Source organism: Ovis aries, chromosome 14 (assembly GCF_016772045.2).
Source record: "Ovis aries strain OAR_USU_Benz2616 breed Rambouillet chromosome 14, ARS-UI_Ramb_v3.0, whole genome shotgun sequence".
Taxonomy (NCBI): Eukaryota; Metazoa; Chordata; class Mammalia; order Artiodactyla; family Bovidae; genus Ovis; species Ovis aries.
This window is the reverse complement of record NC_056067.1, coordinates 55039675-55059169: the sequence shown is the minus strand read 5'-3', so window position 1 is coordinate 55059169 and position 19495 is coordinate 55039675. Positions and strand designations below refer to the sequence as shown.

The 19495-nt window shown below is 53.4% G+C and overlaps 2 protein-coding genes across 2 annotated transcripts in view; one reads left to right on the top strand and one right to left on the bottom strand.

Moving 5' to 3' along the window:
* Positions 1-19495, bottom strand: part of LOC101107465 (galactoside 2-alpha-L-fucosyltransferase SEC1) — a 32576-nt gene that overhangs the window by 6223 nt on the left and 6858 nt on the right. The window contains exons 2-3 of the mRNA XM_027978570.3: positions 10328-10419; positions 4539-4650 (exon numbers count right to left, since the gene is read on the bottom strand). Coding sequence (XP_027834371.1) covers positions 4539-4620 — 82 coding nt within the window. The 5' untranslated portion in view covers positions 4621-4650; positions 10328-10419. The remainder of the gene's footprint in view (positions 1-4538; positions 4651-10327; positions 10420-19495) is intronic.
* On the top strand, positions 5096-12080 carry NTN5 (netrin 5). The gene is made up of 7 exons (XM_015100264.3): positions 5096-6009; positions 6881-7532; positions 8863-9051; positions 9236-9385; positions 9793-9846; positions 10050-10130; positions 11449-12080. Exons 1-7 carry the CDS (start codon positions 5806-5808, stop codon positions 11811-11813), a joined length of 1695 nt encoding a protein of 564 aa, XP_014955750.3. The 5' UTR covers positions 5096-5805; the 3' UTR covers positions 11814-12080.

Sequence of the window (19495 nt, the reverse complement as noted above, 5' to 3'; positions counted from 1 at the left end):
AGCCTACACAGCTGAAAAGCCACGGGAAATAGTGAATCAAAGCTGATGAAGCCCAGGGCTGGTTTCCCCGCTTACATTCCGGTCCACAATTCCTTATCGACCACTTTTATGAAGATTGGAGGTGAACCCCAACCTGAGTTGAACTCATCTGGAGACAAAATTTTAACCAATGTGAGGCTATTCATAGACTTATTTTGGAGTGAATGCCCACTTGTTCTGCTTGTAGAAATAATAACATTTGATTTGGAGAAGGACATGGCAACCCACTCCAGTATTCTTGCCTGGAGAATCCTGTGGACAGAGGAGCCTGGTGGGCTGCTGTCCATGGAGTCGCACAGAGTCGGACACAACTGAAGCGACTTAGCATGCATGGTGAAGTTGAACGGTTCTATGAAGACCTACCAGATCTTCTAGAACTAACACCCAAAAAAGATGTCCTTTTCATTATAGAGGACTGGAATGCAAAAATAGGAAGTCAAGAAACACCTGGAGTAACAGGCAAATTTGGCCTTGGAGTACAGAATGAAGCAGGGCAAAGGTTAATAGAGTTCTGCCAAGAGAACGCACTGGTCAGAGCAAACACCCCCTTCCAACAACACAAGAGATGACACTATACATGGACATCACCAGATAGCCAGTACCAAAATCAGATTGATTATATTCTTTGCAGCCAAAGATGCTGACTCTATAAAGTCAGCAAAAACAAGCCCAGGAGCTGACTGTGGCTCAGATCATGAACTCCTTATTGCCAAATTCAGACTGAAATTAAAGAAACAGGGGGAAAACCACTAGACCATTCAGGTATGACCTAAATCAAATCCCTAATGATTATACAGTGGAAATGAGAAATAGATTTAAGGGACTAGATCTGATACACAGAGCGCCTGATGAACTATGGACAGAGGTTCGTGACACTGTACAGGCGACAGGAATCAAGATCATCCCCAAGAAAAAGAAATGCAAAAAGGCAAAATGGCTGTCTGGGGAGGCCTTACAAATAGCTGAGCAAAGAAGAGAAGCAAAAGGCAAAGGAGAAAAGGAAAGATATACAAATCTGAATGCAGAGTTCCAAAGAATAGCAAGGAGAGATAAGAAAGCCTTCCTCAGTGATCAATGCAAAGAAACAGAGGAAAACAATAGAATGGGAAGTCAAGAAACACCTGGAGTAACAGGCAAATTTGGCCTTGGAGTACAGAATGAAGCAGGGCAAAGGTTAATAGAGTTCTGCCAAGAGAACGCACTGGTCAGAGCAAACACCCCCTTCCAACAACACAAGAGATGACACTATACATGGACATCACCTTCAAGAAAATTAGATACCAAGGGAACATTTCATGCAAAGATGGGCTCGATAAAGGACATAAATGGTATGGACCTAACAGAAGCAGAAGATATTAAGAAGAGGTGGCAAGAATACACAGAAGAACTGTACAAAAAAGATCTTCAGGACCCAGATAATCATGATGGTGTGATCACTCACCTAGAGCCAGACATCCTGGAATGTGAAGTCAAGTGGGCCTTGGAAAGTATCACTACAAACAAAACTAGTGGAGGTGATGGAATTCCAGTTGAGCTGTTTCAAATCCTGAAAGATGATGCTGTGAAAGTGCTGCACTCAATATGCCAGCAATTTTGGAAAACTCAGCAGTGGCCACAGGACTGGAAAAGGTCAGTTTTCATTCCAATCCCAAGGAAAGGCAATGCTAAAGAATGCTCAAACTACCACACAATTGCACTCATCTTACATGCTAGTAAAATAATGCTCAAAATTCTCCAAGCCAGGCTTCAACAAAATGTGAACTGTGAAATTCCAAATGTTCAAGCTGGTTTTAGAAAAGGCAGAAGAACCAGAGATCAAATTGCCAACATCCGCTGAATCATCAAAAAAGCAAGAGAGTTCCAGAAAAAAACATCTATTTCTGCTTTATTGACTATGCCAAAGCCTTTGACTGTGTGGATCACAATAAACTGTGGAAAATTCTGAAAGTGATGGGAATACCAGACCACCTGACCTGCCTCTTGAGAAATCTGTATGCAGGTCAGGAAGCAACAGTTAGAACTGGACATGGAACAACAGACTGGTTCCAAATAGGAAAAGGAGTACGTCAAGACTGTATATTGTCACCCTGCTTATTTAATTTATATGCAGAGTACATCATGAGAAATGCTGGGCTGGATGAAGCACAAGCTGGAATCAAGATTGCTGGGAGAAATATCAATAACCTCAGATATGCAGATGACACCACCCTTATGGCAGAAAGCAAAGAAGAACTAGCGAGCCTCTTAGTGAAAGAGGAGAGTGAAATAGTTGGTTTAAAGCTCAACATTCAGAAAACTAAGATCATGGCATCTGGTCCCATCACTTCATGGCAAATAGATGGGGAAGCAGTGACAGACTTTATTTTGGGGGGGGGGCCCAAAATCACTGCAGATGGTGACTGCAGCCATGAAATTAAAAGACGCTTGCTCCCTGGAAGAAAAGTTATGACCAACCTAGACAGCCTATTAAAAAGCAGAGACATTACTTTGTCAACCAAGGTCCATCTAATCAAGGCTATGGTTTTTTCCAGAAGTCATGTATGGATGTGAGAGTTGGACTATAAAGAAAGCTGAGTGTCAAAGAATTGACGCTTTTGAACTGTGGTGTTGGAGAAGACTCTTGAGAGTCCCTTGAACTGCTAGGAGATCCAACGAGTCCATCCTAAAAGAAATCAGTGCTGAATATTCATTGGAAGGACTGATGTTAAAGCTGAAACTCCAATATTTTGGCCACTTGATGCAAAGAACTGAGTCATTGGAAAAGACCCTGATGCTGGGAAAGATTGAGGGCAGGAGGAGAAGAGGACGACAGAGGATGAGATGGTTGGATGGCATCACAGATTCAATGGACATGAGTTTGAGTAAACTCTAGGAGTTGGTGATGGACAGGGAGGCCTGACGTGCTGCAGTCCATGGGGTCACAAAGAGTCGGACACGACTGAGCAACTGCACTGAACTGATGGGATGCTGCCCAGGCCCCACTGAGGGGTGTATAATATATAATCTGCACAGCCCATGGTGCTGTCAAAATAGTTTCTGCAGCATGTCTGGTGCACAGAGTTTCAGATATTAGACTGCAGGCTTATCTTCACTCATTTGGTCCTCATGATCTCCCATGAGGAAGGTACATTTTTATGCTGATTTAACAGGAAAGGAAACTACGGCACAGAGAGGTTAAGAAACTTGCTTTGGGTCACACAGCTAGGAAAGCGGTGAAGCCTGGATTTGGAACCAGTGTGGTTCAGGAATCTGGGATCCTGATTACTGTCTTGAGTTAGAAGGGGATACTCAGATGACACTCTCAATGCAGTTGTTGCTGAGTTGCTAAGTCGTTTCTGACTCTTTGTGACCGCATGGACTATAGCCCCCCAGGCTCCTCTGTCCGTGGGATTTCCCAGGCAAAAATACTGGAGTGGGCTGCCATTTCCTTCTCCAGGGGATCTTCCCAACCCAGGGATTGAACCTGCATCTCTTGCATTGGCAGCGGATTTTTCATTGGCTCCTTTGGAGATGATCATCACCTCAGGAAGTTCAGGTTATTAAAAGCAAAAGTGAGAAAGCAAGCTTTCCTCCAGGGAACGTTAGCTTAAGAAACTTCTAATTTCTGCACGAGTCAGCCTGCCCCTCATGCCGCCTGCCCCAGATCCCATGTGTCCCCCCTGATCTGGGGGTGTCTCTTTTTCTGGCAGCTAACCCCTCCTCACAGCTTACATTTAAATCCTATGTTCCCATTCTGCCTCCGCCACTGTGCGGGTCACCCAGAGCCAGAAGCACAGACTGCCTCAGCGGTGCCCTCCTGCCCGAGCAGTGGGTCCCCAAACCGCATGGGCCGACGCTGTGCCGCAGTCAGCGTGCTCAAGGCCGCAGTAGTGAATACGGTGCCCCAAGGTCCCGAGATCCACGCCTTTCCCAGTGGGAAGTGATAAAAAATGTTACCCTTCTCATCAAAACCACTCAGGTATGTAATACAGCTGAGGGCAACATTTGTATGGAATTCTCACCCCCGAAGTCTTGAGGCCTCATAGTGACCTGGTCCTGGGGAAAGCCGCTTTGAGCTCTGAACCCCTGGGGGGTCCCTGATTTCTCCCTCCAGCGGCTAGAACCACCGAGGTCCCCGGCATTCATTTCTCCCCCACCCCCACCCCACCAACTCAGAAAGCGGCCCAAGTCTTTGGGTTTCCAGGTGGCTGGTGTGACCCTTCAAAGGGCACTGACTTCTAGGACTTGAAAGTGCCTGACCTTCATGCTCAGTTAACCCACAGCTGGCAGAAGGTTCCAGAGGGCAGGAGGGGCCGGCGTGTGGTCCCACCTCGGTATGAGCGGCCCTGACACCGCCCCCCACCCCCAGCAGGTCTGCCCCTTCCTGATCGCAGCCACCACCACGTGGCGGGGCTGAGCCCCAGCCTGCCCGCCCTTAGGAGCGGTGGGGCAGGGGCTGGGTGTGAGTGGAGCGCGGACCCCAGACCCGGGAAGGCCATCTGGCCGCTGTCCCCTCCTACCTGTCTTGAGCTTTCTGGGCCAGCCTGCTCGGGGATGTCCAGCTGCGGGCCGCTGCGGGGCAACGGCTCTCACGTCCCACATCGTCCTGGGTGGCGTGGCTGCCAGGGGTCCCTGTGGGGAGAGCGTGGCTGCCTTAGCGAGGGGACTGGCAGGGGTGGGGGTGGTGGGGGTGGTGTTGGATTCTTAGGCTCTGCTTTGAGCTCCCGCCCAGAACCCCCACTAGCCCGGGGCCTGAGAACAGCCACTCCGCACTCACTCCCCGGAGCCCACGCTGGCCGCCAAGCTCCTGCGGGAGAGAAGAACACGTGAGCAGCTAGCAGCAGAGGACAACCTCTTCCAGGGCACAGGTTTGGACGACGGCGGGGTGAAGGGTCAGGTGGGTGCCAAAGAAATCAGGCAAGAGGAGCCTGGGTCCCAGAGGGACCCCCACACTGCCCAGGCGAGGGGCCTGACTCTGGATCTGGTGGGAACACAGCTAGTCTCTGCTCCGTGAATGGGGGGTGGGGGTGGTCAGGGTGGGCTACAGTTCCCACAAGGGGCAGGGACCAGGGGCCGGACATCTGGGCTCCCCATTGGCAGGGGCTGGCTTCTCATTCCCCCAGGAACACCGGGGGACTCAACCCGTTTGCCTGGTGTACTAAGGCCAGAAAGCAGTGCCCCTTGAACCACCCAGGCGAGAGAGGAAAGGTGGGAGATGGGGTGAGTGCCTTAACAAGGCAGGTGCCAGAGGACCAGGGCAAATGCCCCGCGCCAGAGCTCAAAATGGCGCCAGGCTCCTCCTCGGGAGGGGTGGAGGCCATGGCAGTCATCTGGGGCAGGGCAGGCAGCCTGCGCGCAGAGCGTCTGCAGTGGGGACCCTGGGGGCAGTGGAATCAGGCTGGGGAGGGATGTGACCCCACTGCGCCCACTGGTGCCTCAGACTCCCAGTGGGGGCCCACACCCAGGTCCAGACTGACCCAGGGGCCTGGACAGTGGGGCCCAGAAGGGGTGCAAGACCCCCAGACCTGCGGGAGCTCTCCAGTGGGGGCTGCCAGCCCTGGACAGGGAGGGGAGCATTCCAGCACCAAGTTCTTCCCCGGTCGTGCCTTCCCAAGCCTGGACTTCCGGCCCCTGCGGTAGCCCTGGCCTCTAGCCCTGCCCTGTCCGGCCCCTCTCTCTCCTCCCTTGGCACTCGCCACCCCCAACGTCTGTTCCCCCTTCTGCTCTGGGGACTTTACAGCCAGCGGGGAATGTGGGGGCTCTGATTCCCGGACCCTGAGGCCTAGGATGGCAGTGGGAGCCAGGTGGGCTGAGATTATCAGGAAGTCCTCAGAAATGCGAGCACACGGGGCCCTCCCATCCCAATCGGGACACAAGGGCTTGACCTTCTCAGCCCCACAGGCATTCCACACCAGCCTCCCAGCCCAGGCTTCCAGGCCCCAGGCATCCCCACCGGGGTCCCTCGGCCGGTCCTCTGGGTTCTGCGTCTGGGTGAGAAAGGGTTAAGGGTGGGTGGAGGCTGGGGGTGGGTGGCAGGGAGGCCTGGGTGTTTGGTGGTAATCCCCCTCCGTGCCCTGGGTGTGGAGAACGAGGTTAGGGCCCCATGTGGGAAAGAGGCCTCCCCTCGGATCCCTGATCCCCGTTGACCTGCCTCCTGCTTCTGATCCCCAGGCCCAGCACCCTTGCTCTCCCCCCAGGTCAGGCCTGCTGCACTGCCCGCTCTCCTCCAGCTCTGCAGGTGTCTCCGAGGTCCCGGTCCCCAGGCTCCCAGGCACCCGCTCCCCCGACACCCTGTGGACTCCGGTTTCCCAGCCGCCATCTTTCTGGGCCTCGTGGTCTCCCCTTGCGTCCTCCTCGCCCCTCCTGGATCCTCTCCCTGCCTGGCCCTTGCCCTACGCTTGCCTTGACCCCTCTCCCTCCATCTATCTGTCTGCGCCCCTATCTGTCCCTGTCTCTGTGCTTTGTCACCGAGTGTTCATCTGTCTGTAACTCCGTCTGCCCTGCCTTGCTCCCCTCTTCTCCCCCTTATCCTTGCTCGAAGTTTCCCCATCTGTCCCCCCTCCCCGCCCTCTCCCCAGGGCCCCCTGCCCCTCGACACTGACTGATAGCGCCGGGGTGTTAAGCTACGGATTAGTTCAGGCAAAATTCTCGATTTTGCTTGCGTTCTTTCCCCTTTGGCTTATGTAAACAGTAATTCTCCCCAGATGGAACTATTTTCCTCGCTCAGAAGCAGCCGGGAGAGGTCTGGGGCAGGGCTGGGGGTGGAATGCCAGGGTTCCTCAGGGAGCCTGGAGAGCGGGGTGAAGGCTGACCTCGGGGGGCAGCCTGAGGCCCCCAGCCCGGCCACTCCTCTCCTCCGCAGGTACTTGCCTCTGCTGGAACCATGCCCGTGACCTTTGCCCTCTGGCTCCTCCTAAGCCAGGCCAGTGCGGACCCGTGTTACCACCCCGGGGGCCGCCCCCGCTTCTGCCTTCCACCCGTGACCCAGCTGGCTGGCATGGCCGCCTCCTGTCCCCAGGCCTGTGGCCCCTCCCCAAGCGTGGATCTCGGCCCACGGGCCCCCTGCAATGGCAGTCTGACCCTGGGCCTGGGGGGCCCTTTCCTCCTGTCGTCCGTCAGCCTGCGCTTTTGCACCCCAGGACCCCCAGCCCTGGTCCTGTCTGCTGCCTGGGCCACCGGAGGGCCCTGGAGGTCACTGTGGCGCAGGCCCGCCTGGCCAGGGGCGTTGGGAGGGCCCGAGAGGGTGACTTTCCGGGTCCCAGCGGGCCCGAAGGCCAGCGTGGTGGCCAGTCACCTCCGCCTGGAGCTCGGGGGCCGCGGGGGGCTGGCAGCCGCAGGCGTGAGAGGCCGCTGCCAGTGCCACGGCCACGCGGCCCGCTGCGCTGCCCGCGACCGGCCGCCCCGCTGTCGCTGCCGCCACCACACCACCGGCCCAGGCTGTGAGAGCTGCCGGCCGTCCCACCGCGACTGGCCCTGGCGGCCTGCCACGCCTCGGCACCCTCACCCTTGCCTGCGTGAGTCCTGGGCCCGCCCTGACCTGCCCTGACCCGGAGCTGGGCCCGTGGTCCAGCAGCCGGGCCGTGTCCCTGAGGGCAGGAGGCTCTCTCCTACCCCAGAGCTGCCTGCCCCTTGCTTCTCCCCACACTGTCCTCTGGCAGCACCTCTCTTGGCTCCCCTGGCTCTCCCCTGCCACCTCTGCTGCTTCCATGCCCACCCGGGAGCTCTAGCCTCTTGGTAACACCTGATCACAGTGACGGTGATGTGGAGGACACTTTCTGAGCCCCCGCCTGGAGGTTGGCTTGGCACAGGCGCTCAGGTGGTACTTAGTGACAGGCTGCGGAAACACAGGGCAGATGGATGTTTTTGGACTCATCAAATCAACCACGGTGGGGGAAGCTTTTATTCATTAGACACATTTTTATCCAGCACCTACTATGTGCCGGGCAGTGATTGCATCTGGCCCATTTTACAGATGAGGAGACTGAGGCTAGAGCTGGGGAGTTCTGTGTGCCAAGGACACGCAGTCAGCAGGTGGCCGGGCTGGACCGTGAGCTCAGGAGGATGATCCCAAGGGTCCTAGCTTGTCCTGAACGTGCTCACACTAGATGTTCTAGGGCAGCAGATGGGCACATGGCCTCAGGAGCCTGCCAGACTGCTTGGGTTCAAGTCCCAGCTCGTCGGCTTCCTGGCTGTGTGACCCCCCCCCCCCCCCCCCGCCCAACTAGTGACCAAACCCCTCTGTGTCTCCATTTCCTCGTCTGTAAAGTGAGGAAAACAACAGGCCTTCCTCTACAGGCTGCAGTGGAAATTCAAATCACGGATAAACATAAAGTCCTTAGGATGCAGCCCAATACAGGACCTAGCACAGAGGTCCTGTGTTGCTCTTTTTAAATGTTTCCCCAGTAACTCGAATAAGTGGTAAGGTTTGAGAGTCACTGCCTTTGAAATCTGATCGATGCTCCCCAGCAAAATGTACATGGTAGGTGGTCCTCCTGCAAGGAAGTAGATACTATAAATGTCATCTTATAGCAAAGGAGTCTGAGCTGCAGAAAGGAAGCGTCACTTGCCCACGGAAAGAGTGAGACACTTCCACGCGAGGGCCTGACTCTGTAGCCCACACCCAGAGTTGCCACTCTCTACACCCTACGTGTTCATCAGTCCCCTCGGGCTCACCCAGCTCCAGTCCAGAGCACCGCCCGTTTTAAAGATGAGAATGAAGGGCTTCGGGGACCACAGTCACCCGGGGAACCCCAGGCAGTCTCTCTCCTGAGGGCGGTGGGGGGAAAGCTGGGAAAGGGGAATGGAATGGCTGCCTGAGGCGCCCTCACTCCATCTTGTTCCCAGCCTGCTCCTGCAACCAGCACGCGCGACGCTGCAGGTTCAACTCTGAGCTGTTCAGGCTGTCGGGCGGCCGGAGCGGGGGCGTGTGTGAGCGGTGCCGCCACCACACAGCCGGCCGGCACTGCCATTACTGCCAGCCAGGGTTCTGGAGGGACCCTGGCCAGCCCATCAACAGCCGCAAGGCCTGCAGGCGTGAGTGCAGCCTGAAGCCCCGCCTGGAGGGAAAGGCGGCAGGCAGGTCTGAGGGAGGAGGGGCTGAGGGCCGGATCTATGGGGCCTGAGGGCAGAGGGGGCAGGGAATTCCAGCCTCCCCAATCTTGGGGAGGAAGAGGCTGGGAGCCCGCACCCCACCTCCCCAGCTCCTCTCCTCACGCAGCCTGCCAGTGCCATCCTATTGGGGCGACAGGCGGTACCTGCAACCAGACCAGTGGGCAGTGCTCCTGCAAGTTAGGGGTCACTGGCCTGACCTGCAACCGCTGTGGTCCTGGCTACCAGCAGAGCCGCTCTCCCAGGATGCCCTGCCAGCGTGAGTCCTGGGGGCGGGGCCCCGAGTCCCAAGTTGGGTGGGAAGGAGATAGCCAGACCTCCAGGGGGCAAGAGGGGTGAGGACTGGGTCCCTGGGAGACAGAAGCTAGAGACTGGAAGCCGGACTCTGCGGCCTTGGGGAGGCGAAGACTGAAGTCCAGTCTCACCCTGTGGAGGAAGAGGCTAAGAGCCTGGATTCCTGGGTCTGAGAGAGGTCTTAAGACTGGGATTCCTGAGTCCAGAAAGTGGCGAGGGACCAGAACTCCAGGTCCTGGGGGAGAAAGGCAAAGTGTGCTTCCGCTCTTGGGCCTCAGGGAACAGACTTTACAGGGTATGGATTTCTTTGGGGGTAGCGGGGTACTGGTGGGAGGTGCTAAGAGGCCCTACCTCTCCTCTGCTCTCTCACAGGAATCCCAGAGGCGACAACCACCCTTGCTACAACCCCTCATGCTTACAGCTCGGGTAAGACAGGCTGGCCTACAAATTCCTGGTAGCAAGAAGGAGCGGGGATGGGGTGATTGGGCCACCAGGCAGGGATCCAGGGGTGGTCCACTGAGCGCAGTCCCAAGGGTTCAGGCACCCCAGCTGTCCATTAAGATGGATTGTGGGGGATGGGCAGGGGCAGAATGCTGTAGTCCAGGCCTCAGGAGCCTGACCCTCCCCAGACCCTCAGTGTCAAAACTATTGCAATACCTCGGACACCAGGATACACATGAGCCTTCGGAGGTACTGCCAGCAGGACTACGGTGAGTACCGGGGAGAACAAGGGCCAGCGGGCACACAGGAGCTCTGATCTGCCTCCAAGCCACTCTCTTCTCTGGCCTTCACTTTCCTCATCTTAAAAGGGAAGGCGTGCTGAACTCTAAAGGGCCTGTCCTGATCTACAACCTAATGGGACAGCAGACAATGGGCAGAAGGGGGAGTAGGGAGGGTTACTCCCTACCTTCCTAGGTCTCCTCTCTCCCCACGTTCTTGGTCTTGCAGAGTTTCACAATCTCCTTCAGCCTGACGTCCCCGAGTGGGGGAGGTGGCCTCCTGAGGATGGAAGGAGAAAGGCAAACTGGTTGAATGGAGGGGACCCTTGGGCTGTCTTGTCTGTCTCAGGTCCTCTGCCCTCCTTCAGGGCTGTAGCCCCATTCCCACAGACTCCCTCAGAGTTTCCTAATCCGCCAGTCTACACCAGCCCCCTGAGTCCAGGGCCTATGACCTCAACTCTCTTGGACACTTGAGTTCAGCCCAGCCCCAGTTACTCCCCTCAATGGTACAGGATCCCAGACCTCCCCTCCCTGAGGCTCACCATCTGGTCACTAGTATCCTTGAACTCCAAATGTGGAGGCTTCTCCCCCCACCTCCCACCGGGATCTTCTAGCCCATAGGCTCAGCTTGCCCACCAGAGGGCTGCTGCCAACAGATCTCATTTCTACCCCTTAGAGGGGACACTTCCCTGAATCACCACTAGTAAGACCTCAACCCTGGGCTTCCAAGGACTGACCTCCTTCTGGCCCTCAAATCCATCCTAGATGCAGATCCCTCCTAGGGCAATCTCTCTGTTTTCCAAGGGCTCTGTGTGCTCCTAATACTTTCTGACTCTCTGGTATTAGAGACCTGGACCTGCCTTTTCTGCCTTGTTCCAGCCCCACCCACTGCAGGGTCCCGGGAGACCTCTAACCTTTAAGTCATTCCCATACCTGCTGTTTCTAATATGATCTCAAAAGCATCCCTGGTAGTGCTTGCATATTTCCTGGTGGGCACCTGGGTTCCTGGCCCAGCCTGACCTCCACTCCAGAGGGATCGCCCACCCACCCCTCCCCTTCACAATCACAATCCTGGGACCCAACCTCACACTGCAAACGCCCCGCCCTCCTTGCTTTGACCCGTGTCCTCAGAAAGACCTCACTCTTCACAGCACAGGGCCTCTCACCCTCAAAGCGTCAAGGTTTCTGTTCTTCCTGATGCGATTCTGGAAGCCCACCCTTGCGTCCCAGGCCCTTCCCCACCAAGACTAACCTCGCGGAGCCCTCAGGCTATCCCGCAGCCTAGGCCTGACCTCTCCCCTTCCCGCAGTGCTCCACGCGCAGGTGCTGGCCTCCGAGGCCGCAGACACGACATGGCAGCGGCTGGCCGTGAGTGTGCTGGCTGTGTACAAGCAGCGAGCGAGGCCCGTGCGCCGTGGCAGCCAGGTCGCTTGGGTGCCCCGTGCCGATCTGACGTGCGGATGCTTGCGCCTGCGCCTCGCCAACCACTACCTGCTGCTGGGCAGCACGGCTGGCGGCCCAGATCCTACACGCCTCGTCCTCGACCGCCACGGCCTCGCGCTGCCCTGGAGGCCACGCTGGGCCCGGCCGCTGAGGCGGCTGCAGCAGGAAGAGCGTGCCGGGGGGTGCCGCACCCTGCTGCCTTCGACCCCGAGCCCCGAACCCAGGCTCTAGAGCCGCAGCCCCTCGACCTCGAATGCCATCGAATGCCATCGAAGGAGCTAGAAGCAATCAGGGGAGGAGTCTTTTACCTCGACGCTGAGGCGTCCCTCAGCGAGCCAATCAGATGCCAAGGAGCGCCATACGTCACTGGCATGCGCCAGCACCCAGGAGTCGGAAAGGCCCTAACTAAAGGCGTTAGAACTCCTGCTCTCTGGCTCGGACACTTGACCTTTGCCTTATGGAGCAAGTCCCCTCAATAAAGTCTCAACTCTTGAGGAATCTCGGCTCCAGATCCCTGATCTGTGCTGGACAGTCTAGGAGGGTAAAGTGAAGAAGGCCATGAGGAAAGTCTTGGAACCAATCATGGCTACAGAGGCTAGTCAGAGTTGTGTTGCTTAACCATTGGCTAAAGCCAGTGGAAGGGAGGGTGGCTAGAAAAGGCGGGAAACACACCTGAGGAAAGCACAGCAGTGTCGCGTTTCTAGAAAGTTCCAAGTTAAGAAACACTCGATTCCTAATGGCCCCAGGATGGTCTTAGAAAATAATAGAATTTTGAGTGACTATCTGAAGAGGGTTCTGTTGGGTCCACCCGGTCTTGAACCAAAGGCTAACCCCTTTCCTGAGAGAATAGCCAATTGGGAGCCACAGAGCAGTCTGATTTCATTTGCTACTAAGCAGAATTGTATTCCACCCAGCAGTTGGGTACCTACAGACCAGAGTGTTTGTTGCTCAGTCATGCTGACTTTTTGTGATCCTATATATTGTAGCTTGCCAGGCTCCTCTGTCCACGGGATTCTCCAGGCAAGAATACTGGAATGGGTAGCCATTCCCTTCTCCAGGGGATCTTTCCCACCCAGGGAAACCTGGGCCTCCTGCATTGCAGGAAGATTCTTTACTGGTCTGAGCCACCAGGGAAGCCCCAACAGGCCAGAGGGGTGGGGTTAAAAAAGGCAGGAAGTAGTAAGTACTATGGAATGGAAGGTCATGGGACTTATGATTTTTCAGGTCACCTTGGCCTTTGAACCCACAATGAAGAGCAAAATTTCAAATTTAAGTGACCTTTGTAGGAGAGACAGTGGGTACTTTGAGGGAATCTCAGACAAACAGATATGACTTAAGGTTCATTGGGGCCTAGAGAGCAACCTCTTCTTTCCCTGAGAGAAAAAGCAGGCCTGAGCCAATGAGGAGTCTGGCTGCACCATGATGTCATTGGGTGCTAGGCAGAGAGAACAGGCTCTCCCGCCCCTGTTCTGAGTCTGGCTCTCCCGCCCCTGTTCTGAGTATGCCCCTAAGGAAGCTGAAAAAGGCAGAAAATAGCCTGCAGGAGGTGACTGTTTGACCCCCAAGCTACCAATACAATCCTGTATAAGGGGAGGCTTGCCTTTGGCCTCCAATAGGGCTCTGGCTGTGGGCATATCTGAAGCAAGAGTTAGGCATCTTTCAGGGGTTTTATAGGGCTACACAGGTGGCACTAGTGGTAAAGATCCCACCTACCAATGCAGAAGACATAAGAGACGAGGATTCAGTTCCTGGTTTGGGAAGATTCCCTGGAGGAGGCATGGCCACCCACTCCAGTTCTTGCTTGGAGAACCACACAGACAGAGGAGCCTGGCAGTCTGCAGTCTGTAGGGTTGCAAAGAGTCAGATGCGACTGAGCAACTTAGCATGTCAAGGGGTTTTCTAAGAAGAGTTCTCTGTTTCAGGAATCGCTGGATGCCTGATCTTGCTCTTTCCATCCTTTTCTGAAGAAATTGAGGCTCTCAGAGAGACCACCTTGAAATGCCGGCAAGGACTGAAACCCACATGTGTTTGGGTTTGGCTGGAATCCTTAACCACCTCTTCTATAAAGAAACTGAATGAGAGGAGGCTGGGAATCTTAACAACCATCACACAGCAAGTAGCCAGTATTCAGACTTAGTTCTCTGAGCTACCCAATCAGTAGCCACTGCCATATGGGTAGTTGGTGGCTAACATATCAAACAGCGTAGATAAGGAACATGTCCACTATCACAGAAACTTCTATTAGATGGCGTTGCTCTAGAGGTGATTTTCATGAAACTCATGGACTCTGGAGCCAGACTGCCTGGGTTCAAATCCCTCTCTGTCCCCTAAGTTTTCCCATCTGTAAAATGGGAGTGGTGATGATGATGATGATGATAGGAAATAACCCACAGGGCATATTATGAGGATTAAATGAATTGACATGTGTCTGTAAGGGCTACCCCAGTAGCTCAGTGGTTAAGAATCTGACTGTAATACAGGAGACACAGGAGATGTGGGTTCGATCCCTGGGTTGGGAAGATCCTCTGGAGGAGGAAATGGCAACCCACTCCAGCATTCTTGCCTGGAGAATTCTGTGGACAGAGGAGCCTGACAGGCTACAGTCCATGGAGTCACAAAGAGTCAGACATGAATGAAGTGACTGAGCATGTGTGAACATCTAGGGACTTCCCTGGTGGTCCATTGGCTAAGACTCCAAGTTCCCAATGCAGGTGGCCTGGGTTTGACCCCTGGTCAGGGAACTAGATCCCACATGCCACAACTAAAGATCTCTCATGCCACAACCAAGATCGAAGCGCTCAAGTGCTGCAACTAAGACCTGGCGCCACCAAATAAATAAATAAATACTTAATTTTTAAAGCGATGTGTATGCAATGAGCTTAAAATAGTGTCTGCACAGAGTAAGAGCTTTTGGAGTTTGTTTTCATGATTTAAACACCTGGTGGCCAGACATTCCCCAGGAGAGGTGAACCCAGAAGGTGAGATCACAGGTCAGGAAGATTTTTGCTGGGCTCCCCTGGGGAGTGGGAGTTGAGAGCGGGGGCAGGAAGGGCTGTGGGAACCACCCAGGCTCAGAGTCCCGTCCCGGCTGCCTCCCACCCAGGGGCCAGGGAGGTAGGAGATGAAAGTGAGGAACAGGGCGAGCCCCATATGTTCCTTATGACCCAAACTTTGTTCCCAGCACCCAAGACGAATAGGCGTGAAATCCACATCTGGGCCGCACCTCCGGCCTGGCCATTCCCTCCCGCCTCTGGGCGCTGAGCCCAGTCTGTCTTGTTGCTATAATGAGGGCAGCACAGGTGGCTTCCAGAACTCAGAAGAGGCCCCTGCCTTCCACAGCATCGTTGTTGGCTTCCTGGAAGAGCAGACTCCTAAAATGCGTGTGAGCTGAGGATGAGTTTGCCCAGCAGAGGAGATAGAAAGAAAGGCCAAGTTAGAAGTTACAGTTGTAATGGCTAGCCCTCTGGGCTCTGAATCCAGCAATCTGGGTTCAAATCTCAGTGGAACCTGCATTCCTTGCTTTCTCCATGGACAGAGGAGCCTGGCGGGCTATAGTCCATGGGGTTGCAAAGGATCAGACATGACTGAGCAGCTACACTTTCACACTTTCAGGAAGTCACAGTTGGTGCAAATGTCCAGAAGCCAGAGGGCCCTGTATGGTCAGAGAAGAGATCTGAGGCTGGAATAGGCAGTAACCAGGACATATGGGGCCTCTAAGACCAGACTGAGGGCCTGAGTTTTTCCCCCAGGGGCACTGGAGAGCGGTGGGAGATTTATGAGCAGAGGAGGGGTGGGGTCAGCCCTGCATGAGCAACAGACATGATATGGACAATTGTAGAGGTGGCTGGGTTCACTGGGTAAGCCCAGAGAAGGCCTTGAACCCAGACTGCAAGTTGGGTTCTCAGAGGAAGTAACATCAGAGGTAGGTTTTGAAGGACAGAGGAAGGAATTGGTCATGACTAGAAAGGCAGAGAGTCGGGGAATTTGTCCAGGGGTGCTGGGGAGATAAGGGATGACTGTGACTTGAGGAGAGGCAAGGTCACCTCTGGACATAGAAGACTCCTCTGGGATCCCTAGAGGGTAGACTGGAGGCTCAGGGAGACTGGGGTGGGGGAGGGGTTGGAGAGAGGATCCGGGTGGGAAAAGTGCCAGGGCTGGGCTTTTAGGGACAGAAAGAGGGCCAGAAAAATGTCACCTACACTGGGAAGACTTCCTCTTACCCCCATACAAGAAAAAAATTCTCTTAGCCATTTCTTTTCTTTGTCTAATTAATTAATTAATTTGACTGTGCCAGGTCTTACTTGCGGCATGCAAACTCTTGGTTCCGGATCTACATGCATGCGTTGGGAGTTCAGAGTCTTAGTCTCAGCCACTGGACCGCCAGGGACGTCCCCTCTGCCTCTGTCTTCACAATACTATCTCCTCTGTCTAAAATCCCCCTCTGCCTTTCTTTTCTCCTTCTTTTGAAATTGAAGTGTAGTTTATTAACAATATTGTGCTGGTTTCAAGTGTGTACAAAATGATTTTGTTTTGAGGGCAGGAAAAGGGGGGTGATAGAGGGTGAGATGATAGTTGGATGGTATCATCAACTCATGGAAAGGACACGAGTTTAAGCAAACTCTGGCAGATAATGACGGACAGGGAAGCCTGGTGTGCTGCAGTCCATGGTATGGCAAAGAGTCAGACATGACTGAGCAACTAAACAACAACTATATATATATGTGTGTGTGTGTGTGTGTGTGTGTGTGTGTGTATGTGTGTGTGTGTGTATATACATCTTCCCGATTCTTTTCCATTATAGTTTATTAGAAGATATTGAATAGGGACTTCCCTGGTGGTCCAGTGGTTAAGACTCTGCACTTCCAATGCAAAGGACATGGGTTCAGTCCCTAGTCCGGGAACTGGGATCCTACATGCCTTGCAGCCCAACCAAGAAAAAAAAATATATATGTATTGAATATAGTTCCCTGTCCTATACAGTAGAGCCCTGTTGCTTATCTATGTCTTTATTTTAAAAGAACATATGTAATTGGATTTAGGGTTCACCCAGATAATATGGGATCTGATCTCAAGATCACCATTTTAGTTACAACTGCAAAGACCCTCTTTCCAAATAAGGTCCTATTTACAGGTTTCAGGGAGATGTGTCTCTTTTGGGGCGGATGGGGGGCACCAGTCAACCCACAACATCTTAGGTGAGTCACTTTCCTCTCTGAGCCTCAGGGGTTCTATCTGTATAATGGGGCTAATACCAACTCCCACCTGAAGGGGCAACTTTGAGGGTTAACAAAACCTAAAGAGTGCATGGTCCAGCTCCAGTGTCTAGGAAACCCTCAGTCAGAGTGGCTGCCATTTCTTGCTGATGGATTTTTCCCATCAGAGCTGGGTTCTTCTGCCAGTCTCTTCCTGCCTTTTCCCCATGTCTCTGCACATATGTCTCTGTCATAATTTCCCCATCCTTCTTTGTTTCCTGCCTGTGTCATTTGGGGCAAGTCACTTATGCCCCTTGAGGCTTGGTTTCCTCATCTGTCATATGGGATAATAACTTCCTCCTTTTCATAAAGAGACTGTGTGATTACATGAGTGAGTCCTTAGAAAGTGCTCAGAACTTTGCCTGGTATTTAGCAGGTGCTTTACCTGCTAGCTGCTGTCACTGTAATTATTATTATTATCATCATCATTATTACTGCTACTACTGTTTTGGTTTCCTTTATCTTGCCTCTGTCTTCCCCCTCTCAACACATTCCTGCCTTTCTGAATAAGTGCCTCACCAACATCTAAGCCTTGAGAGTCATTGAAAGTCTATCTCTCTCCCTTGCTGTCTCTCTTCCTCTCCTTATTATGATGAGTTTATATTACTCTATTTTTTATTTTGGGGGGCCACGTCATGTGGCATGCAGGATCTTAGTTCCCCAATCAGGGATCAAACCCACAGCTCCTGCAGTGGAAGCGCAGTCTTAACCACTGGACTGCTAGGGAAGTCCCTCTGTGATGGTTTTGAAAGAAGCCCACATTCTTTGATATCCCTCTGTTCAAGAGGAGGAGCTCAATCTCTTTCTCTTTGTTTTTGTTTTCCTAAGGTTTTATTTATTTTGGCTGCACTGGGTCTTTGTTGAGGACCCAACGCAGCCAAAATAAATAATATTTTAGGAGGAAAAAAAAAGCATCAATCCCTTTCCCTTTGACCATGGGCTAGACTGAGCAGCTCACCGCCAATGAATACACATCCACAGCTTCCCTAGTGGCTCAGGCAGTAAAGAATCCACCTGCAATGCAGGAGATGAGTTCGATTCCTGGGTTGGGAAGATCCCCTGGAGAAGGGAACAGCTACCCACTCCAGCATTCTGGCCTGGAGAATTCCATGGACTGTACAGTTCATGGGATCGCAAAGAGTCAGACACGACTAAGCGACTTTCGCTTCCAATGAATAGAATAAAGACGTGATGGTGCTAGGAATTCCCTGGTGGTCCAGTGGTTAGGACTCAGCCCTTTCACTGCTGGGGCCTGGGTTCAGTACCTGGTCAGGGAACTGGGATCCTGCAGGCTAAGTAGCATGGCCAATACACAAAGAAAAGTGATGGTGTGTGATTTTGGACATAGGTTACATAAGACTCTGCTGTCTCTCCAGTCACTCGCTCTGAAGGGGAGCCAGTAGCCGTGTTGTGACCCAAGCAGTCCTATGGAGAGGCTCATGTGGTGAGTGTTAGGGTTCACAAGGGGCTCATAGCGTATAATTAAAATATTGCCACTGTGACTTCATCTCTTGTTTGTCAGGTCACCACAAAGGGCCATATTTTAACTATACGCTATATATATGGGGCTTCCCTTGTGGGTAAAGAATCCGCCTGCAATACGGGAAACCTGGGTTTGATCCCTGGGTTGGGAAGATCCCCTGGAGAAGGGAACAGCTACCCACTCCAGTACTCTGGCCTGGAGAATTCCATGGGCTCTACAGTCCATGGGGTCGAAAAGAGTCGGACATGACTGAGCAACTTTCACCCACATGAGACCCTTGTGAACCCTAACGTTGAGCAGCTGAGGCCTCTTGCCAAGGGCCGTGTAGGTGAGTTTAAAGGTATTCTTCCAGCCCCGGTCAAGAGTCCAGATGACTGCAGCCCTGGCCCATAGCCTATTGCCCCTTCATGAGAGACTGAATTCTCTGTTGTTATCAGAGCCAGATCCACCCAACTAAACTGCTCCACAGTTCCCACCCCTCAGAAACTGTGAGACAATAAATATGTGTAGCTCTAGGCCACAGAGTTTCAGGGTAACTTGTCATGAGACAGCAGATCATGAATACACATTCCTTTCTTGTGTTTTCTCGGTGTCTCTCTTCACTTCCAGCTCTCCCAGGCATGTCTGTCTTTCTCCAACACAGTCTTTGCATGTCCATTTCCAGTTCTCTGTCTATGAATGCCTCTGTCTTTTTCAACCCTCTTTAGTCTTATCCTTCCTATCAGTTGATCTGTTTCTGGGTCTCTCTCCCCCTACCTGGGTCTCTGTCTCTGTTGATACCTCTTCCTCTTCATGAGGGTCTCTCTTTACAGGTGTGCATGGGTGTCTGCCTCTTTCTCTCTGTCCTCGCCTCTCTCTGCTGCTTTCTCCAGGCGTGTGTTTCTATGTCTGTCCTCAGATCTCGTCTTCTGTTTCTGTCTCTCCCTGCACACCTCTGGCCTGGCGTCTTGCTCTCCCATCTCGAACCTGCTGTTTGAAGCACGTGCCCGCACTCTCTCTCTCTGTGGATCTCTGTGTCTATCTCTAAGTTTGTGTGTCTATGTCTTTCTCTCTGTGTATCTCTTTCTCTGCCTCCATCTGTATCTGTCTCAGTTTGTTTTTTTTTTTTTCCCCCAGTCATTTGCGGGGCCAGGAGGGTGGGGGGGGCGGTGGATCTCTCTCTCTCTGCCTTCTCCTTT

Bases quoted from the DNA above. Each gene is read 5' to 3' on its own strand.
- NTN5 (XM_015100264.3), top strand. From the start codon at position 5,806: ATGGCAGTGGGAGCCAGGTGGGCTGAGATTATCAGGAAGTCCTCAGAA. The intron at 6,010-6,880 runs GTGAGAAAGGGT...TCTCCTCCGCAG, and splicing joins CCTCTGGGTTCTGCGTCTGG to GTACTTGCCTCTGCTGGAAC. The intron at 10,131-11,448 runs GTGAGTACCGGG...CCCTTCCCGCAG, and splicing joins GTACTGCCAGCAGGACTACG to TGCTCCACGCGCAGGTGCTG.